The sequence below is a fragment of the Hyalella azteca genome, unplaced genomic scaffold, assembly GCF_000764305.2.
Source record: "Hyalella azteca isolate HAZT.00-mixed unplaced genomic scaffold, Hazt_2.0.2 contig6415, whole genome shotgun sequence".
Classification (NCBI taxonomy): Eukaryota; Metazoa; Arthropoda; class Malacostraca; order Amphipoda; family Hyalellidae; genus Hyalella; species Hyalella azteca.
The window spans coordinates 39,589-58,407 of NW_025936578.1; the positions used below are offsets into that span (position 1 = coordinate 39,589).

General features: G+C 37.7%; 1 protein-coding gene across 2 annotated transcripts; it reads right to left on the bottom strand.

The window, feature by feature from the left end:
* Positions 1–2,636: 2,636 nt before the first annotated feature.
* Positions 2,637–11,786, bottom strand: LOC108667791 (NADPH oxidase 5). Of its 2 annotated transcripts, none has more exons than XM_018154859.2 (11): positions 11,482–11,786; positions 9,407–9,804; positions 9,018–9,206; positions 8,527–8,699; positions 7,981–8,169; positions 7,394–7,526; positions 6,541–7,175; positions 5,014–5,138; positions 4,508–4,592; positions 3,602–3,808; positions 2,637–3,230 (listed from the first exon to the last, which is right to left on the bottom strand). In XM_018154859.2, exons 1-11 carry the CDS (start codon positions 11,499–11,501, stop codon positions 3,093–3,095), a joined length of 2,292 nt encoding a protein of 763 aa, XP_018010348.1. In that variant the 5' UTR covers positions 11,502–11,786; the 3' UTR covers positions 2,637–3,092. The 2 variants fall into 2 exon arrangements, with proteins under 2 accessions (XP_018010348.1, XP_018010349.1); XM_018154860.2 differs by lacking the exon at positions 11,482–11,786 and adding an exon at positions 10,902–10,930.
* Positions 11,787–18,819: the final 7,033 nt, after the last annotated feature.

Genomic DNA, 18,819 nt, shown 5'->3' on the forward strand with positions numbered 1-18,819 from the left:
TCGATAATGATCATTAGACAATTGAACCGATTTTTTCAAAGCGCTGTCAATATAAATTATTTATTTCATCTATATTTCTTTTTTTTTTTGGGGTCCCACTCTAATTCACAACTTCGGATTAAATAGGGCAGAAATTCATCTTCAATTATACCGAACAAAAATATATGATATTCAATACAGCAGATCATGTTGATTTTGGAGACGAATATTAAGTAAAGTATCCGCGAAGATGGGCGTTGATTCGTATGCTCGAATATTTACGATACGATGTGTTTATCAAACGTTTTGGCACTCGCCTGTGCGTCTGTTTGTGAGCTTCGCTGACGAACACACATTGTAAGGTGGAAATTATATTTTCATCTCCTCTGTTATTATAAAAATGATGAATTATATTTTCATCTGGAAATTATGTAAAATTTCGGACAAGGAATGGCAAGTATGATTCACTCACACCCGATAAAATTGTTATTTATAATGTACGATGTAACTAAATTTTAGGGAATTATGGTTAGCAAATTTTTTATTACGTTGGCCCGTATGCTAAATAGGGCACTAGCACTACGAAGTAGCACTATGCACTACGAAGTGTCCTGTTGGTATGCTAAATACGTCACAGACACTAAGCACTTCGAAGTAGCTCTACAATGTTTAGTGTCGCTTAACATGGCAAAGAGTTCTCCAGTTTGCGAGTCAGTAATTTATAAGAATGTGTATCCACTAAATTTAGCAAATAAATCAACATTTATCTTAATGTATGCTGTGTATCTTAAATCCTAAGTAATGTTACATGCATTGCATCAATGCATGTTTTAATTGAGATCCCTGTTTTTATGTTAATTTTTAAACTTACACATCAACCTCAAAACGTCGGCTTCCTTGATCCCCCATTTACAGATTTTTAAACAATCTAAACGAATTCATTTTCTTGTATAGTTTTTACAAGACATGAGCGTTCGCTCGCTCCGAAATGAGCCACTCAATTTCAAGCGCTTTGTTTCATGATTTAAAAATTAGCAGCAATCGACGTTAAAATTTAGGTACTCTATCGCTTAGTTCGTTATATTTTCGGCTAATGCTTGAAAGTGACCATTAATGTGTGTCTTGTAGGGTTAATACCTGAACCTCGTTATACTCGAATTACAATTGAAACGAGTTCAATTGCTAATTTCATTTCATTTCATTTTCCCCACACATTCTCATTCAGATCATTTCAATGCCGTTTTTGCTAAAAGCACACAAATTTTAAACAAAAATTTCATTTTCACCCCAAATTCTAATCCATATTATTCAAATACCGTTTTGGTGCCGGATGTTGATACCATGTCAACCGTGGCTATTAAATGTGTGTACGGGATCTACATAACACAACATCATAGTATTTTCATCGCTGAAGAATAGGCCTGGTGTGGTCTTTCGCCTATTCTTAAACTTTCAGGCCTTTTTACCAAGAGATTTAAAACTTGCCACTTGACTAGAACTGTCCAAAACTGACATCGGTTTGAAATAGCTTCAAAATAATTGTCGTTTTAGGCTACAAAATGAACGCACTTAAAAACCAGTGACGTTATAACGACGAAGCCCTTATAATATTCGATTGTGCCCATGTCAGGTAATTACCAAGTTTACTTTTTCCGGAGATGTTTTCGGAAAATTTTGGTTTTCTGTCAGATAATTTCTTACATTTTTATGCGAGTTGATCAGACTATAGTCGCTCTCTCAGTAATTCACTAAAGAATGTTATTAATTACGCTGTTGAGAACAGCATAATCTGTAATTGTGTACAGTTTTATCATTAAGTTAAAATGGTACCAAAGTAATAAAATTATTCCACGGGTAATTCTATTAAATCGTCAGAAAACTATTTATTTCGACCCAAAATTAAGGAGAGTGCCAATGAAACAACAGTTAATATATTCATTTTTAAATAATCATAAAATTAAAAATAATTTAAGGATATAGATTAAAGGAATAATGTGAGTGAAGTTAAAATACATACATGAGTGTCGGCATTCTTCCAAGTATTAATGGAAATAGACCAGTGTTTTTAACCGCACACAATTCATATATATTCTCCCTAGTCGATAAATAATTAATTAAATATCTCATAAATAGACCTTTTTATAAAATTGTAATAAAAGTATACTTTTTGAGACGGTTTTACTTCGTCGTTGCTTCACAGAACACTAACACAAACAATACCGACTTTATTTTTAGCGCATTTTCTCATTTATGGAAAAAATGCACTGTTGTGCTCGCCATGTCCGTCCGTCCGTCTGTCTGTCTGTCTGTCTGTCCGTCCGTCCGTGCGTGACCTCAAGTTTTCGTCGACGAGAAAATGCGCTCTCTGCCACTCACTGCAGTGAGTACTACTGAGTTATTTTAAATACAAGCCGTAATGCCTCGTCTACCTCCCCAGCCTTGCTTGCACATAGAAGAGGATAACCAGAGGTTTCTTCCCCAATTTACTCAAAGGAAAGTGCGGATATAACTCTTAACGTTCATACATGTAAATTTTACTTGCGTTTCCCCAATTTTGGGGAGAAGTTGAGTTCTCCAGCATCAGTTCGAGGCAATAACCTGGCTCTTTTGAAAGGGTTCCATCACAGCAATGTACAAGTTAAACTGCTCTGTATTCACGTATTATATAAATTTTATATCAAAATTATTCCTATTGTTTTAAACACTATGAGGGACGTTTGATTTGTCATGTTCAACATATCATATAATGAAGTACGCATAGCATTAAGATTATTTGGTTGCTTAAATCGCAAATTTACCAGGGATTTAAAAGCAAATAATATCGCCAAGAAGTTCGCCATTTCTTATAAGAGAAAACGTTTCGGAGTCAGAGCAGTCTGTAAACCATCACGTTACAATATGCATCATATATTTGTAGTTAAATAAGTAAATAAGGCAGCACTTTGCTGTATAAATAAATTGCCATGTATTAAGAAATGACACAAAATATAATGTAATAAAGACAATGACATAAATACTTCAATGCTTTGTACATTACTTAAAATCAGGTGCACAGCGCACCAAAGATAGATATAATACGTAATAATATTGCAAAAATAAATAGAGAACACGACTCAAAACATTTCTCTGCGGAATTCGAGTCTGTATTTTATGCACATCTGTTTGAGGACTGGAGCGAGGGCTGGGGGACCACAGTAGAACACACACACTTTCTCCCTCTTGCCTGCGGCGCTGCGGATGCCGCTGAATACCTGCGACACGGGACGTGTTAACGACACGTCTGAGACTTGTACCGAACACAGAGTAACGATGAATGCAATTTTATATAAGATGAAATAGAGCAGACTTTGCATGAAAGGCAATGCAAAAGGGCAATGCAATGAATGGCAATGCATAAAGGCAATGCAAAATGCCTTAAATAGACCGGTTTTTATGGTAGTTCATTCAAGATTACTATGGCGTGTTCTAATCTTCAGGAAATTAAACAATAATCTATTCGTATTCCGATAATCTTCATGTATTTTTCCGACGCAAAAATATCATCAAGGTTTTGATTTTTCAAGAATTATGCTCAATTGTGAGTTAATAAAAGCAATATATTGCATCTGGTCTGGTGACTTACAGTGTCCCAGTCTGGCCTCCCCTGACGGACTGCGGCAGCGAACGGCAGGGTCGACTGCAGAGGCAGGTCGCCGGTGTTGTAGAGCTGCAGCTGTAAGAACTTCTCCATCGCTGCTCCTGACTGCTGCTGTTCACTCTCTAGGGACCCCAGCATCTCCAAGAACCATTCGAAGTGACTGATGTCTCTGTTCACCCACACAAAGTCTACCTGCAACCAACAAAAAATCGTGAAATAGAAGTTGATGGCATTTTCAAAATTTTCCTTAATAAGCTGATTGTGACCAGCGCGAAGAAAACCTCGAACGCAAGGACAGTTGGATTGAAGTTTTTTAATTACAATCAATCTGGCCGATTTCTTATCACCCACACCAATGACGTATTTTAATTCAGGTATTGGCTTCGTTATCTCTTACGTTTAGACTCGTTTAGACTCAAATAATGTCGTTTTTTATTAATTATTTTCCATTTGAATCATTTATGAGGAAAATATTAACGCTTGGATGTAAAAACTGATATGAGAGCATGCATTTCTATGAGTATCTGGGTATATTGGGACAGCATTCTTTAATTATTAACACTGGTCCAACCATCCGAAATCGAATTTTTAAAATTTTTTGTATTTTTCAGCAAAGCAGCACACATTTAAATTTTTTTTTGCGCGGCTTCGATAAAATAAAGCAGATAAATAGCCTCTGATCATAAAGCAGTTAAATTACTTCGTACTAATTATTGTAACTACATTTGTTAGTATACAATTATTATTTTTACTGAGTGACTACTTTGAGCACAATTTGGTAAAGATTTTCTGGCTTGTTCAATTAATAGCAATATCAAATCCTAATATATTAATTATAATTAATATTAATTTATTTTATAATTAGACAAAAATTCATGCCGCGAGTCTCACTCGTCTGAGTTTCTTGAGTGTAGTGGGCAGCATGACGCAGCTAGCGACGTTGCAGTGCGGACATGGCACCTTCGCGGCACGGTATCTGCACGAGTATAATTTAATATCGATAAAAAATAAAAAAACTTTCAAAGATAAATTCAAATTATTAAAGCATTCAAACTTTTTAAATTTATTATTTAATATCCAAAACACACATAATTTGAAAAGATTATTTCGCACAACAAAAAAATCACAGAAATAAGCACGACTGTTGGGCAAGGTCCAATAATAAAATTTTATATAACAGTTTCACAGAGAATTGTCGGATGGAACATCTGCATTATCTCTGTTGATTAACGTACTAAATAATGGTTCCACGCTTTGGGGTCACAGGGTCCTACTTTAAAAATAATAAAAAGCGTGAATTTAATTCCTAAGTATAATCCGACCTATATATATTGGTATGTAATTCTTCAGTATGAATATAACAATGAATATAATTCATTGATATATTCTTTAGTGACCTGTGCATGATGCTCTGGAGGACAGACGCGAAGGGCGTGATGCCGATGCCTGCCCCGATGAGCACCGCGTGGGCCACCTTCGTGATGGACGAAGACGGCGTCCCGTACGGTCCATCCACGAATACCTGCACAACATTACCATGTAATTACCTGCACAACATTACCCTACAGTTATCATGTCAACAATTACCTACACGACATCACCCTGCTATTACCTGTTAACAAATAGCTGTACAACTATACAATGCTATTACTTGTTCTTCATCACACAGCTATTACCTGCACATAAATACCTGTGTAAAATCATAATGCAATTAGACTTGTATCCCTTTTTCTGTATGATTAGAGGCAGGAACAAATTGTTCAAATTTGTGTACAGTTTAGCTTTGAGTCCAAGTTAAGGTCTCGTGTACTTTAAACAAATGTCATGCCAATGAATTCCACGTCGTTCAACTCAGCAATTTTACTCAAGAGTCCCTAACGTGACGTCGTGCCAAGTATTCAAGCGTCTCGTGATAGTGCTGCTCCTCATAGGTTCTGAGAGCTTAAAGGGCTCACGATAGTACTGCTGCTCACAAGTCGTGAGTGCTCAAACGCCTCACGATAGTACTGCTGCTCACAAGTCGTGAGGGCTCAAACGCCTCACGATAGTACTGCTGCTCACAAGTCGTGAGGGCTCAAACGCCTCACGATAGTACTGCTGCTCACAAGTCGTGAGGGCAACAGTACGGAAATAGCCGCCATACAAGTGCCCTGTCTACGCGATATAGCAGCCGTGGCTCGTAGGTCTTGGCATGTTTTGAACACAGCGCGTATCAAACACGATAGTAAGGAGGAATATATTTATCCCATTAAAAGAGGAGGGGGTCATCACTTTCAATTTTAAAAACCCATTCCTTGGATGAAAAGAGATGGAATTGGTTGTCGTGCATTTTATAGGAATCCTAACCTCAAAGAGGCAGGAATATATTGTTATGCATCTGTTCCGGTCATGCGTCATGTTGGGACTGAGTCAATGATCTGAGAGGGATGCAGGTGTCACAGAAGCAAAAAATTTGGCACATCTTTAGACGATGAATTTTATAAAACATTGATTGAGCCGTGAATTTTCTTTATGATATTTCTGTAAAATATTATAATATTTCTGTAAAATAACAATATGAGGAATTATTTCAAGTTCTGCACCAAGTGGAACTGTTTGCTAATAAATTCAATAAAACCTGTGAAAATAGATAAAATGTTTTAAATTTATTATTTTATTCACGGGATTAACAAATTTAATATTTTATGTTCTCAGGTCTGAGTAAAAAAAAAATAAATATAAACTTGAAGAAATGTACAGGAAAACTAGACTGAAATTAACGCTTTTCTAATTTTGTATCAATGTTAAGGAGAGTAATACATGACACCTTTAATATGCTCTATCTGAGAAAATATGGCAGGAGTAGAGCTGTTAAATAGCTTTGTAGTCACTGAAGTGTAAGTAGCATCTTAAATTAGATTAAAGATACGTTCAATAATACGCACTTCTACAGGCTGTATACTGGTGGCAGGTCCCATTCGGAACTGATGACTGTGTTTCTGCTGGAGGACGTTTGGTGAACTCGAGTAAGAGGGCTTCGAGTTGCAGAGTCGCGGCTGAAAAGCCAAGTCTAAATTCTGCAGGCTAGTTAGGCTGCCCGTGGTCGAGGTGTTGGCTGAGTCGAGTAGCCTGGGAGTCCATTGGCCGACCTCGGAACCAGCGTTGTGCAAGGAGCTGAGGCTGCTGGATCTTTTCCTAGTTCTCGAGTTGAGGCCGGAGTTCTGGGCTTTTATTTCGTTCTCAAGAAGCAGCACTGCAGGCTGTATGCCGCAGTTGCTGGCTTTGCGGTTAAATTCAATGAGGTTCGCATAGTAACGACTCGATAGGTTCTCAAACGATGAGCTGTCGGTGCGTTTGTCAATGGCGAAACTGCCAGAATCCAGCTTGCCTTCCATGATAGATGAATTATCACCGTTAAGGCTGCCGGAACTGCAAGATTTTGTCTGGAGTCTTTGGGACCCAACTAAGCCGTACTGCTCCAGAAGGGAAGGATGCAGCTGCTTCTGAGGAGCGTCTCGGAGGAGATCCAGCAGTCGTTGCGTCCAACCTCCCACTGAACGCACGTGGACTGTGAAGGTTCCTGCTCAAAAACAGTTATAACGATACAATTTATAAAAAAAATATCGACACAAAATTTTTCAATTTTAAATTTGTTCATTACGCACCTGTGTATTCATTCCACAGTAAATGGCAGTCTATGTCATTGGAAAAACAACTGACGTTGATGGGGCCTGCAACCTCGAATTTTGCATCACATAAAAAACCCATCGTTTAACATTAACCCTTCTTTCAACTAACCTTCCTGCTCAGGAGCGGACGATATCGTGAAGGGATGCCACTCATGCTTGGCAACAGAGGGGACGTTGAGGTAGACGTATTCTCCAGCCCTGAATTCGAACTCTTGGGGCCGTTGGATAGTCAATTTCATCACCTGTGGGCAGTGACCAAGTTAAAATTAGCAATTTGCACGGTGCAAATAAAATTTTTATAAGAAACATCTTATATTCGTATAAGATGTTGGGGATAAGGGGAATATGATCAGAGGTTTTAATAGTTTGCTTTAAATTAAAGCTCATCCCGTCACTACGATGTCACTACTCCTGTCGTAATATGACTGATAACTGAATATTCTGACGATATCGAGCAGTTTCTTGTGGCTTGAGCTTTGGGAAAACTTTGCATGGGTTGTATAACTTATTATTGTAAGGGATAAGAATCGTTCATCAATTTTTAATGTAACTTGAGGCCCTAATATTTATTAAAAAATTATTTATAATTGGGAGCCCCTTCAACATACATATAACTTATCTGTTGCGCTACAATATCATTTGATATCGTTTTTCTTAGGTTATAAGAAGATCACTGGTAGATCAATAAGTCCCTACCTGTGACGGAAGCTCTTCGACCGCGACGACAGAGGTGCGGCCGCGGTCAGAATACACTTGCATGACGCGGACACAGGCTTCGGCCACGAACGCAGTCCCAGGCACCAAAAGCCACATCCAGAAGCGCGGTCCGTGAACTACCATCAGCACCCAGAAGGGCAGGGAGAGCAGGTGCGTGAAGTAGAACACCTGCGATACAGTTGATTCAGGTTGAGGGTGTCAATGGTATGGGTGTTTTTAGAAATAAATGACATTCAATTTGTTACTAAGGCGTAGTGATAACAACAAATTTGTCGCTAATCTTTTTTTTCCTGTATAACGAAGTTGACTTGTAATGATGCATTTATGTTTCGTGAATTTAAATGTTAAAACATTGAATTTCCGGTAAAAATTTTTTGCTTAGTTTTCTTGCTGCGAACAGAGTTCTTTGTTTTCTATTTTGTTCTTCTAGCTAACAGTGACAGCAAACGGTATATAAACAATATTTAACATGGAAAACTGCAGGCTTTAAATCAGTATTTTCTTGAGTGTCTTTCGTGTACACACCTCAAAATATCCCGATTTCCTGATGCATCGATGGCTGAAGGTAACGATCACGAAAAGCATCACAAGGAGCAGGATGCCGCTCTGGTTAGCAAGACCCCAGATCCAGCCAATGCCGTGTCGCGTCTCCAGCATGTAACTCCAGAAGCTAATGCCAGTCTCTTCTGATACTTTCACTGTGAGTTTCAGATAGTGTTATCGATAGTAGTGAGTATCAGATAGTATATTATTATCTTCAGAAGAAAATTCTAAATACAATTTAATCATATTATTATATTACATAGGACAGCTGTCCTGGGTGGAACTGAAATATATCACTGGTAGAATTTATGGGCTGAAAAATTATCTTTATTTACTGGCTGCGTATAATTGGACGGCGGTTCTGCCGCTATAGGGTAGCGTTTATTCGAAATGAATTCTGAATAAACGGAATTCTTTCCATGCAGATTAAGCTATCTGAAAACTAAATTTTATCAGTCTCAATTTAAACTGACCTAAATTGCAGACATGGAACATAGTGTGCAGAAGTGAACACATGAACACTGCCCAGCCGGCCATCTTGTGGAGGTGAACATGTCGGTCGCAGGGCAGGACAGCGCCGAGCTTGGAGTTGCGCAGGCGCGTGATGCTGCGACGTAAGATCAGCGACAGCAGCAGCGCACAGTTCAGGTTCAAGCATTGTCCTGTGCACCGATTATTAGGTTTACAATGTTAAAAAATAATAATCGATTAATTTAAATTGTAAATTTTATTCCACATGGATTACAACTTCTCCAAATCTCATAACGTTTTTCGACCAAATTAAAGATCTTTGAGTGATTTCGAAATCTGATAATTCAGAGGATCACAATAGAGAACATGAATAATCGAACATATTACTCACCGAAAGCCCTCGCCATCATTTCCATGACGTAGGCATGCCTATATTGCCAAATTCGTAGGCCAAAAAGCACGGCGTTCGCTGCCACAAAACAGGCCAAGAAAAAGACGTACGACGCGTTGTTGTTCAGCCACGTCATCTGGCGCTTGAATGGCTTAAGACATGACCAAGACTTGTTAGTGTCTTGTGTGTGCTGTGAGTTTGTGATGGATGGCTTTTGGGTGATGGGTTCCTCGTGTTGTAGCCGAGAAGCTGTGATGAAGTGGTCGCTGAAATTTACATGACCGAGCTTTCTGACTGGCATCAGCGACTGTAGCTTTTCCTGTAGGCGACTTTTGCTGCTGAAACTTCCTTCAGATTCTACCTCAATGCTTCCGCTCTCCGGGTCCAGGATCTTCTTCCTGATGCCAGTGAAGATAATCGTAATAAGAATTAAGCACTTTTAATTAAAATTACCGTCAAATTTCCCGAATTTGGCTAAAGAGGTTGCAATATTAGTTAGGATTATATCAAATATCAAATTCTAAGTGAATAATAATTTTTAAATTTCATCTTATAGAATGTTGTGACTATCACGTGTGACAAATTTATCGTCCGCAAGAAATTTCAATGCAATTAATTGAACTAAAAGAGCAAGCTCAGTGACATCTAGCTGACCTTCACACAATCAGATATTGGCCGGCGATGTGTGGAAAGTTCATGGAGATAAATTTTTTCCAATCAGTTCTGTTGTCGATACCTTTACGATTAATTCCAATGCAGGTATTTGACTGAACTTTAGGTTAACTTCCAGGCAATTAAGGATCGTGTCTTAAACAATTTAAATACTTCGTTAGTGAAGCCAATTTTTTTTTGTTCACATGTCCATGTTGATTTTAAAAGAAAATTTGCAAAGAAATGATGAATGTTTGAATGTCTTAATTTGTAATTTTAACTATTATATCACTTCCACTATTAGAAACAACATAACTATCCGAATAAAACGATCAGCGGATCAATTAAAATTATGTCATATATAAAGATACACAATTTATTATACTGGTATAGGTTGGCAAAATTTGTTCCTTCAAGCAGGTTTCATTGAAGACCAGAGAATTCATTTTATTGGCAATTTTCTTTTTAGTTTTTTCAATAGATAGATAATGAATGAGTGATACATTCGAAACGTTGGTGAAGAAATGAAAATGTCCATCGGTAGGCTGATTTTCGATTTACCAGTGCAATCGAAAAATATTGTTCGATCTAATGGAAAAAACTAATAAGAAAATTGCCAATAAAATGAATTTATTACACATGCAGTATACATTTAGATTACCATAGTACAAGATTTGTATTCGAGAGCGCTCTTCTCATAGCCAGAATGATGTGTTCCCTAACTCTATGTTTGAGTAACTGCAAATAAAGTCTAATCAATATCACTGTTATTGGTCTACAAAGTGTGAAAGTTAAAAGCTATTCAAATTCTAAACTCAGATCAACAATAAATTTACGCACTCACGTGGAATTTTTTCTACCCATGTTGTCGGTCGCTGCAAAATTACCATAGTACAAGATTTGTATGCGATAGCGCTCTTCTCATGGCAGAATGATGTGTTCACTAACATTCCTCTTGTGTCAGAATGATGTGTTCACTAATATTCCACTCATTCCAGAATGATGTATTCACTAACATTACTCTCATGTCAGAATGATGTGTTCACTAACATTCCTCTCATGCCAGAATGATGTGTTCACTAACATTCCTCTCATGCCAGAATGATGTGCTCACTAACATTCTTCTCGTGTCAGAATGATGTGTTCACTAACATTCCTTTCATGCCAGAATGATGTGTTCACTAACATTCCTCTCATGCCAGAATGATGTGCTCACTAACATTCTTCTCGTGTCAGAATGACGTGTTCACTAACACTATGCTTGAGTTACTGCAAATAAATTATGATAATTAACATTATTATGGGTCTAAATGAGGTGCTGCAAATAAAGCCTAATCAATATTATTGTTATGGGTCTACAAAGTGTTCAAGTTGAAAGCTATTCAAATTCTAAACTCAGATCAGCACTAAATTTACGCACTCACGTGGAATTTTTTCTACCCATGTTGTCGGTCGCTGCGGACGCAAACTGGGCAGGATCAGCTTGTATCTTCCGTACGTGAAAATGCGATTATAATTTGTCTTATATATAAAAAATTATGTTTATAGTGCAAAATTGTTCAACACTTTCGATAGAAATCAGTGATTTTCAATCAACTTTGATTTATTTCAGAACACACTCAGTTGTTTTAATGTGATTCTGAAAATTCGATGTGACATGAACTCAGTTTACTGCTAACACATCGGTAATTCTATCGGAATTCATTAAACAAATATTGACACAATATCTGTAAAAAATATAAATCATTAGTGTTTGCAGACAACAAATGGTTCTTTCTAAACAAACAAAATTATTGAAACAACATCCAGCAACAAAATCCATGAAATCTATAAACTCTTCTGTTGAAAAAAAAGTAATCTACAAAAGAATTTCCTTTCTATTTTATTCGATGAAACGCACGATTAAGCAATATCCGTGCAGAAATCCAATCATGCGCAATGCACTTTAACCAATTAAACAGAATAATTGGATCGAAATAATTGAATCACGATCTAGCAGTATAGTACCACGCCTCTAAATTTATCGAACAATAGCCATGTATTTTATTGAGCATGAAATCTGAGCAGGAAAACCATCACTATTACGTGCGACAAGCGAAACTCCGAGCTAATCTCGGCGCGTGATACAGCGAACATTACGGCTCCAATTTATCAATTCATTGTTCAAACTTTGAACATTTTAAGTGCGCAGGGTTACGTAAGGTTGGAAATTTTTCCCTCGAGATCGTCTTCGTTTACGTGCGAGGGTTGCGACACCGCAGAGCGAGGACGCTGGTGCACCAGAGGGAAGGTTTGGGGGCTGCGAACAGACCCATCCCCACATTTCATGTTTGATCATCATTATATTCATATTTGTAGTTGATAAAATGTTGTGGAATAATGAACCTTACAAATAAATTTCATTTCGATAGAGGTATATATACATGAGCTTTAGTATAAAAAAACATGCTGATGTACGAAACCCGCAACCCTGATCCAAATACTTAACTTCATGGAAATTCTGATTAACGTAAATTTCGAGAATGAATGAACTCTATGAAAATCCATAATTCAAAAGCTTATATGCGCGAAAAAAACTATGAACGAAATACCGGAATATTTCAATGCATGAAACCCCAGATTCGCGAAAAATTTTAATACAAAACCATCTTACGGAAAAAACAGTACACGAATACCCAAATGTAAGAAGCCTGATGTTGAAAAAATTATCACGCAAAAATATTTATGCGCGAAAAATATGGCCTCATGCCAATCTCATTTTTGTAATCGGGATATCACCGACAGCGTAATTTCATTCATTAATGAACTATTAATACAAAATATTCAAATGTTGCACACAAAACATAATAAAATCTTGCTATCTATAGTTAATTATTAATTAAAATTATAATTATTCAAATTATAAATTTATAAATTATTTCATTCATTAATGAACTACTATTAAATATTATTCATATGTTGCACACAAAACATAGTACGATCTTGCTATTCATAATTAATATGGGCAATGGGCATTCTCGGGCATTCTCCAGACTCCAGTCTATGTTCGAAAGAGGAGTCGATAATAAAAATTTTATTATTTTTGAAGAACATGGCATTTTTATTATGAGTAATTATTTTACCCACCATGGCCTTCGTTTTAGGTAAAAACCATAGGCCGGAGGGTCCGCCAGTTTTAATGGTTCTATGCTAATGGACCGACCAGCGTGGGTCACAGCTTTCCCTCACCGTACCAACTTTGTTTGCACTGCCTGCGTATATTAAAAAGTTCCAAGCCTGCTGAAAAAAAAAACATTGAATAAATTAAAAGTTGACTGCACGAGAATTTGTACAGAATCCAGCGGTCTGTATTGTGCTGACCCACGTATAATAATAATAACTTCAGTCGCAATTGAATCGAATTAAAATAAATCCAATTTTTAATGTACTACAAACATTAAGTTAATTATATAGCAAATGAAATGCATTGCCATCATGGTAGCTTAAACTAAATAGTTTCGATTATGTCAAATTAAATATATAAACACGCTTCAAGACTTTTTAAGCATTTTGTACCTTCATTGTTCTTAGTATAAGCTTCAAAGAATTCATACGAGTAAAAAATAATACTTGTGTGTAACATTGAGTGAAGGTTGATTTACAAGCCGAGGACGCCCCCCAAACGTTTTTTCATATCCTAGTCTTCCGACGTCTATTCATTTTATATTCGTTCTTGCTTGAATGTAATAATCCAATATACGCATACGTGTCCATTTTGATACTTATTGTTTGAATGCAGTGGCAGCCATAATTAACATCGTATACGCGACCTCCCTCGATGCCTGAGGAAGCGAGTCCGTGAACGTGAGCCGCAAGCTCAGTGCCGCGCAAGGCCGCGGTGGTGCCAAAGAGTGCCCCGTGGCACTGACATGTGGCACCTTGGTACGTCGCAGTGAGTACCAAGGCTGGAAATAACATGTACTTTGGTGTGGGCACTTGAAATTGCATGTACTTTGGTGTGGGCACTTGAAATTGCATGTACTTTGGTCTGGGTACTTGAAACGTTTCATTGGAAATCTATGAATTGGGATTAAGTTTATTTGATTAAGTTATTTGATGGAATAAAATTCACTAAGACGTAGCTAAATTTTTTGCACCTTCATCAAAAATATTGCAATGATGATCTGTTGCAAATACAACCAACTTTTATCATCAAGGTGATCAAGTTTGATGATAAGCATACCGTGTGCCAGCCTGACTGATGTTATACGGATTGTTGACGAGACAATAAATCATGCTTAAAAAATAAAATGGCAATTAATTGTATATATTAACAATATAAAATAACTGTTTTAATGTATGAGCAAATTACATTGAAAACTTAAAACCAATAGTTTAAATAGTTACTGCTGTTAGAGTTTATCATCAGCAATACGCGTTAATCGTGTACCGAAAAGACATGAAACGCAAAACGCACTTCACAAATTAGTTTAAAATTTAGCTCACGTCTGACGACTCCTTCGGAAGGTCACGGCCTCTCTGGCGCCTGCTTGTACCTGGGCCCTTCCGCTTGCGTGTGTACCTCTCTTCTCCTCTCTTTTCCTCTCTTGTTCCCTCTTACTTTTTGTTTGCCTTTCCACAAACACTTGCCTTTATCGTTTTCATCTGCTGTCTAGTTGAGCAGCTTCAGTTAAAAGGAGTTTTTACAAAAACTGTTATTGTTCTGAATAGATTTGACTCTCGATGACCAAAACGAATTCATGTTATGCTAACGCCAACCTGAAAATTTCAGTAACAGCTAAAAAATTCGAATTCTGGTGATCTGCAAAAGAATTTCCGGAGGCGAAGAAGATTGACGAGGAACAGAAAATGCCTGGATTTGTATGGGATGTTGCAAAAAAAAAAAAAATCCTTCATTTCCAGCCGGAACAAATTTTGTTCGCCTCCTCGGGCTATTGAGTCAGGAAGTTCAGAACGCGCGCTCGGTAAAAAATATTGCGGGCACTTATCCAGATCTTACCGCCTTCAGGATTGCACGGAAGATAAACGATGTACTACATTAAATCGTGGATATAATACTACTATTTTTAATGCATAGTCAATAATGATGATATACGTTCGGTTTGAACGAAGATTGGTATGACGCTATTCTTTAAATAAAAACTCCCGTTGATATAATAACTAAAAAGATCCCTCTCGCAAATATATCTTCAGCCACAAATAAAACTACTTAATAGTTCGGATACAAAATCTTGTCTTAACCTGGTCGAGGGAAAACTTTATTTCATATTAAAATCCACACATTTGCTGTTTCATGTATCGAGATAGTTCTTTTACCGTAAATTGTTTGATATTTACACGTTGGCTCGTCACGAATTATCTAAAATTTGTTGTAGAAACCGAAATTATATTTATAAAACTCAAGTTTTTAATGAATTATAAAAGAGCAAAGTTGAAGTTCAGATTCCGCTGCAGCGATGGATGGAATTTATGGAGCAAGGGCGGATAAGCGGACATAGACTAACTCTGTCGCAATAATCTTAAAGTAATTAACGTTTAAGTGACATTTGGGGTGTGATTGAGACATGGAGAAACATTTGATAACAATTATGCATTAACAATAAATGTTCTCGTATCTAACATGTGCGAAGATCGTATCTGTTCATTAACTTTGTCGAAGACCTAAGCTCACTTGTAGTAGGTACATTGCAAGTTTTTTTATAAAAAGTAGTGAATTAAGATAATTACTATGCATGCATTGCTCTAAAAAATTCTTGCAGGATTATGCTGTGGAAAATTTATGTTTTGTGTTAATAATTGAAGAAGAAAAATTAATCACTTTGCCTTGAATAACTTGACGTTTTTAAGGCAACCTTGCCCGATCATGAGCCAAGTGATGCGACTCGACAGAATCACCGACATGTGGAACAGCCTCCCCGATGACATCGTTGGCGCTCCAAGTATGAACGCGTTCAAGAAAAGACTAGATAAAGCTATGGAAAAATATATGTTCAGACTTGAAATGCCTAGCACCATATCGAACCCGGTGGAAGTCTAGTAGCTATTTCAAACTATCGTCAGTCGTGAAAAGCTCCGGTCAAATGACACGATTTTAGATCTTCTGTGAACAAGGCACGAAAAGTGAAAGAATCGGCGACAGGCCACATCAGGCCTACACTTCAGCGCCGACATCACTAAGTTATGTTATGACAGTTCCTGCCCGCGGTGAAGCAGTCGTTTTTCTTGACGCCTATAAGTCACCCTTGCCCGATCAAGATTCAAATAAAAAGACACGACAGTTCCTGCGAGACCTGCAAGCAGTCGTTTTTCTTGACGTGTCTGAGGCAGGCTTGCCCGATCAATGTCTAAGTGATGAGACGCGGCATTTCCTGCCCGACGTGCAAGCAGTCGTTTTTTGCCCTGTGGGCGTCCGTCCAAAAGCGCTTAAGAAGCAGGAAGCTACGACGCCACTTCCGAGCTCCCGGTAACTACCACGCCATCTTGAGAACTATCCTTCACGTACCGTTTCTCTCAACGGTCCCTGATATGACGGTTGTAAGTTTTACGATGAACGTAAATATATCAAGATATAATTCTCATTATCATTGTGAAAAAGGATAATCCATCGTAGAATAATTCACAATGGAGAAGTTATGCAGAAGACTAATTTGACATTCTCTGAAGAAGTCGTAAGGGCTCTCACCTGAAATTGATGCTGTTAAGATGACTTCGAGAGAACTGTTTGAGAAATAAACGTGAGCTCAGTTTGATCTATAAATAAAACTGAATGGAAGTAGGAAGAATTTGATACTGTGTTTCTTGTGCCAGTTTTTCGTTTAAAATGTTGTCAGGTAAGATTATTTTGGGCTCTAGAAACTCAGAGGCTATGTAAAGCTGGTGTATTCGTTGCCGTTTTCATGCCAGACAACATTAATTTGTTTACGGAGCGCTGCAGTGACACAGGCTTAGAAGTGATCACTTTCCCTTTCACGCACGACGCTCTTCCACTTTCACTTCCTCATCTTCGGTGCACTGCCTCCTCAGCAACACTGCAGAGAAACAGGTTTGTCGGGGAAAGGGACAGGCTCGCTTCAAATTACCGACGAAACTGAAAATTATGTCATTAGATGTCGGTCAAAAATTATGTCATTTGATGTCGGCCTGAATCTTCATTCAGGTTCTTTATTTAATTTACCAGCCACAACCACAATGACAGAATTACAAAAATTTTCAAGCGGACGAACGTTCCTTGGGTAAACATTCCATCTTCCGGTGGACCTACGACCTGTTGGCAAACCTTCGACCTTAAGATGAACCTGTAAACTTTAAGTGAGCACTCCACCTAAGCAAGAATTATCGAATGCTTGTTCCTGAGCTAGCAGCAAAACCTAACAATAATTTATTTTGTTAAATTTGATTTCCTATTGGCCTGATGACAGCGACTTTAATTGGGGTTCCATATCGGTCAGCGAAAATATTTTCAATCGAACCAAAATTGTCATCCTGAACTTTAACTGATCAGACTCATGAAAACAACCTGTAAATTCAATTGCTCGCCATTGTATTTTCATTTCAAAAATTAATGTTTGGTAGACTCATGACAAAAATTAGAGCAGAAATCTATTGAATTACCTTCTATTGACACAATGTTAGCGATCGAATGATCGAATTAAAAAGGTCTACCTGACAAGTTCCACAAATGTTATCAATCAACAGCAGGTAATTCTATAGCATTATATGAACTCTTCTCAAGTATATTCTACTTTACTTTCTTTCTACTAATCCATAATTTTGACATGAAGAAATCAAAGCAATACCTGATGAATTATGAATCAATACCTGGTAATACTATAGCATTCGAAAAACTAACATACTATATTCTATGTTATTTATTTCTTACTTCTCTATAAATTCGACTTGAATAGGTTCGTATGCGTTTTAATGTATCAGGTTATTCACAAAATAATGAGTCAGCATGTAAGTGAAGCCCGCCTCTAAGTTTGTTCCCAACATTCCCACGCAAGATCCAGTTGGAATCGAGAGCAAAAAAACTAAAGCAACGCGCAGAAAAAGAAATTATAAAAACAACTCACTCACTGTTATTGGAATCGAGAGCAAAAAAGTTGGAAGTTGGAATCGAGAGCAAAAAAACTAAAGCAACGAGCAGAAAAAAAGTATAAAAGTAACTCACTCATTGTTATCATTGGTACCATCGTACCATTGGTACCATCGCAATCCGTGTTGCTACAATGGCAGGAGTTATTTAAATTATTCAAATTAATCGCAATTTCTGCGATGACCGTAATTCCCGTCCATGTTCGCATATAGCGAAACTACATACGATCTAATAATTGCAATAATAACAACGACATGTTCTTACGAATCCCGTAGCTTACGTCGGTGAATATAACTCGTTGTTTATGGATGACCAGCAAGCAATGCAGCTTAGGACGGCCTCGGCCTCGCTCCAGCACAAAGTTCATGAGCATGGCTTCAATGAGCTGACCCTGCCTCATGATCAGCTGCCTCATACATAGTCACCTGCCTCATGGCCAACTGGCTCACTATCAGCTGGCACATGGCCAACTGCCTCATAATCAGCTGCCTCATGATCAGCTGCCTCATGCATAGTCAACTGCCTCATAATCAGTTGCCTCATCCCCTCCTGCCTCATGATCAACTGCCACATGGTGACCGCGACTCACAGTCACTTGCCTCATGGTGGCTGTGCCTGATGGTCAACAGCCTCATAGTCAGCTGCCTCATTGTCAGCTGCCTCATGG

Coding starts and splice junctions, on each gene's coding strand:
- LOC108667791 (XM_018154859.2), bottom strand. CDS start 11,501: ATGGGTAGAAAAAATTCCAC. Junction 8,170..8,526: donor GGAAATCGGGATATTTTGAG/GTGTGTACACGA, acceptor ACTGTATCGCAG/GTGTTCTACTTCACGCACCT. Junction 5,139..6,540: donor CCAGTATACAGCCTGTAGAA/GTGCGTATTATT, acceptor AATGTTGTGCAG/GTATTCGTGGATGGACCGTA.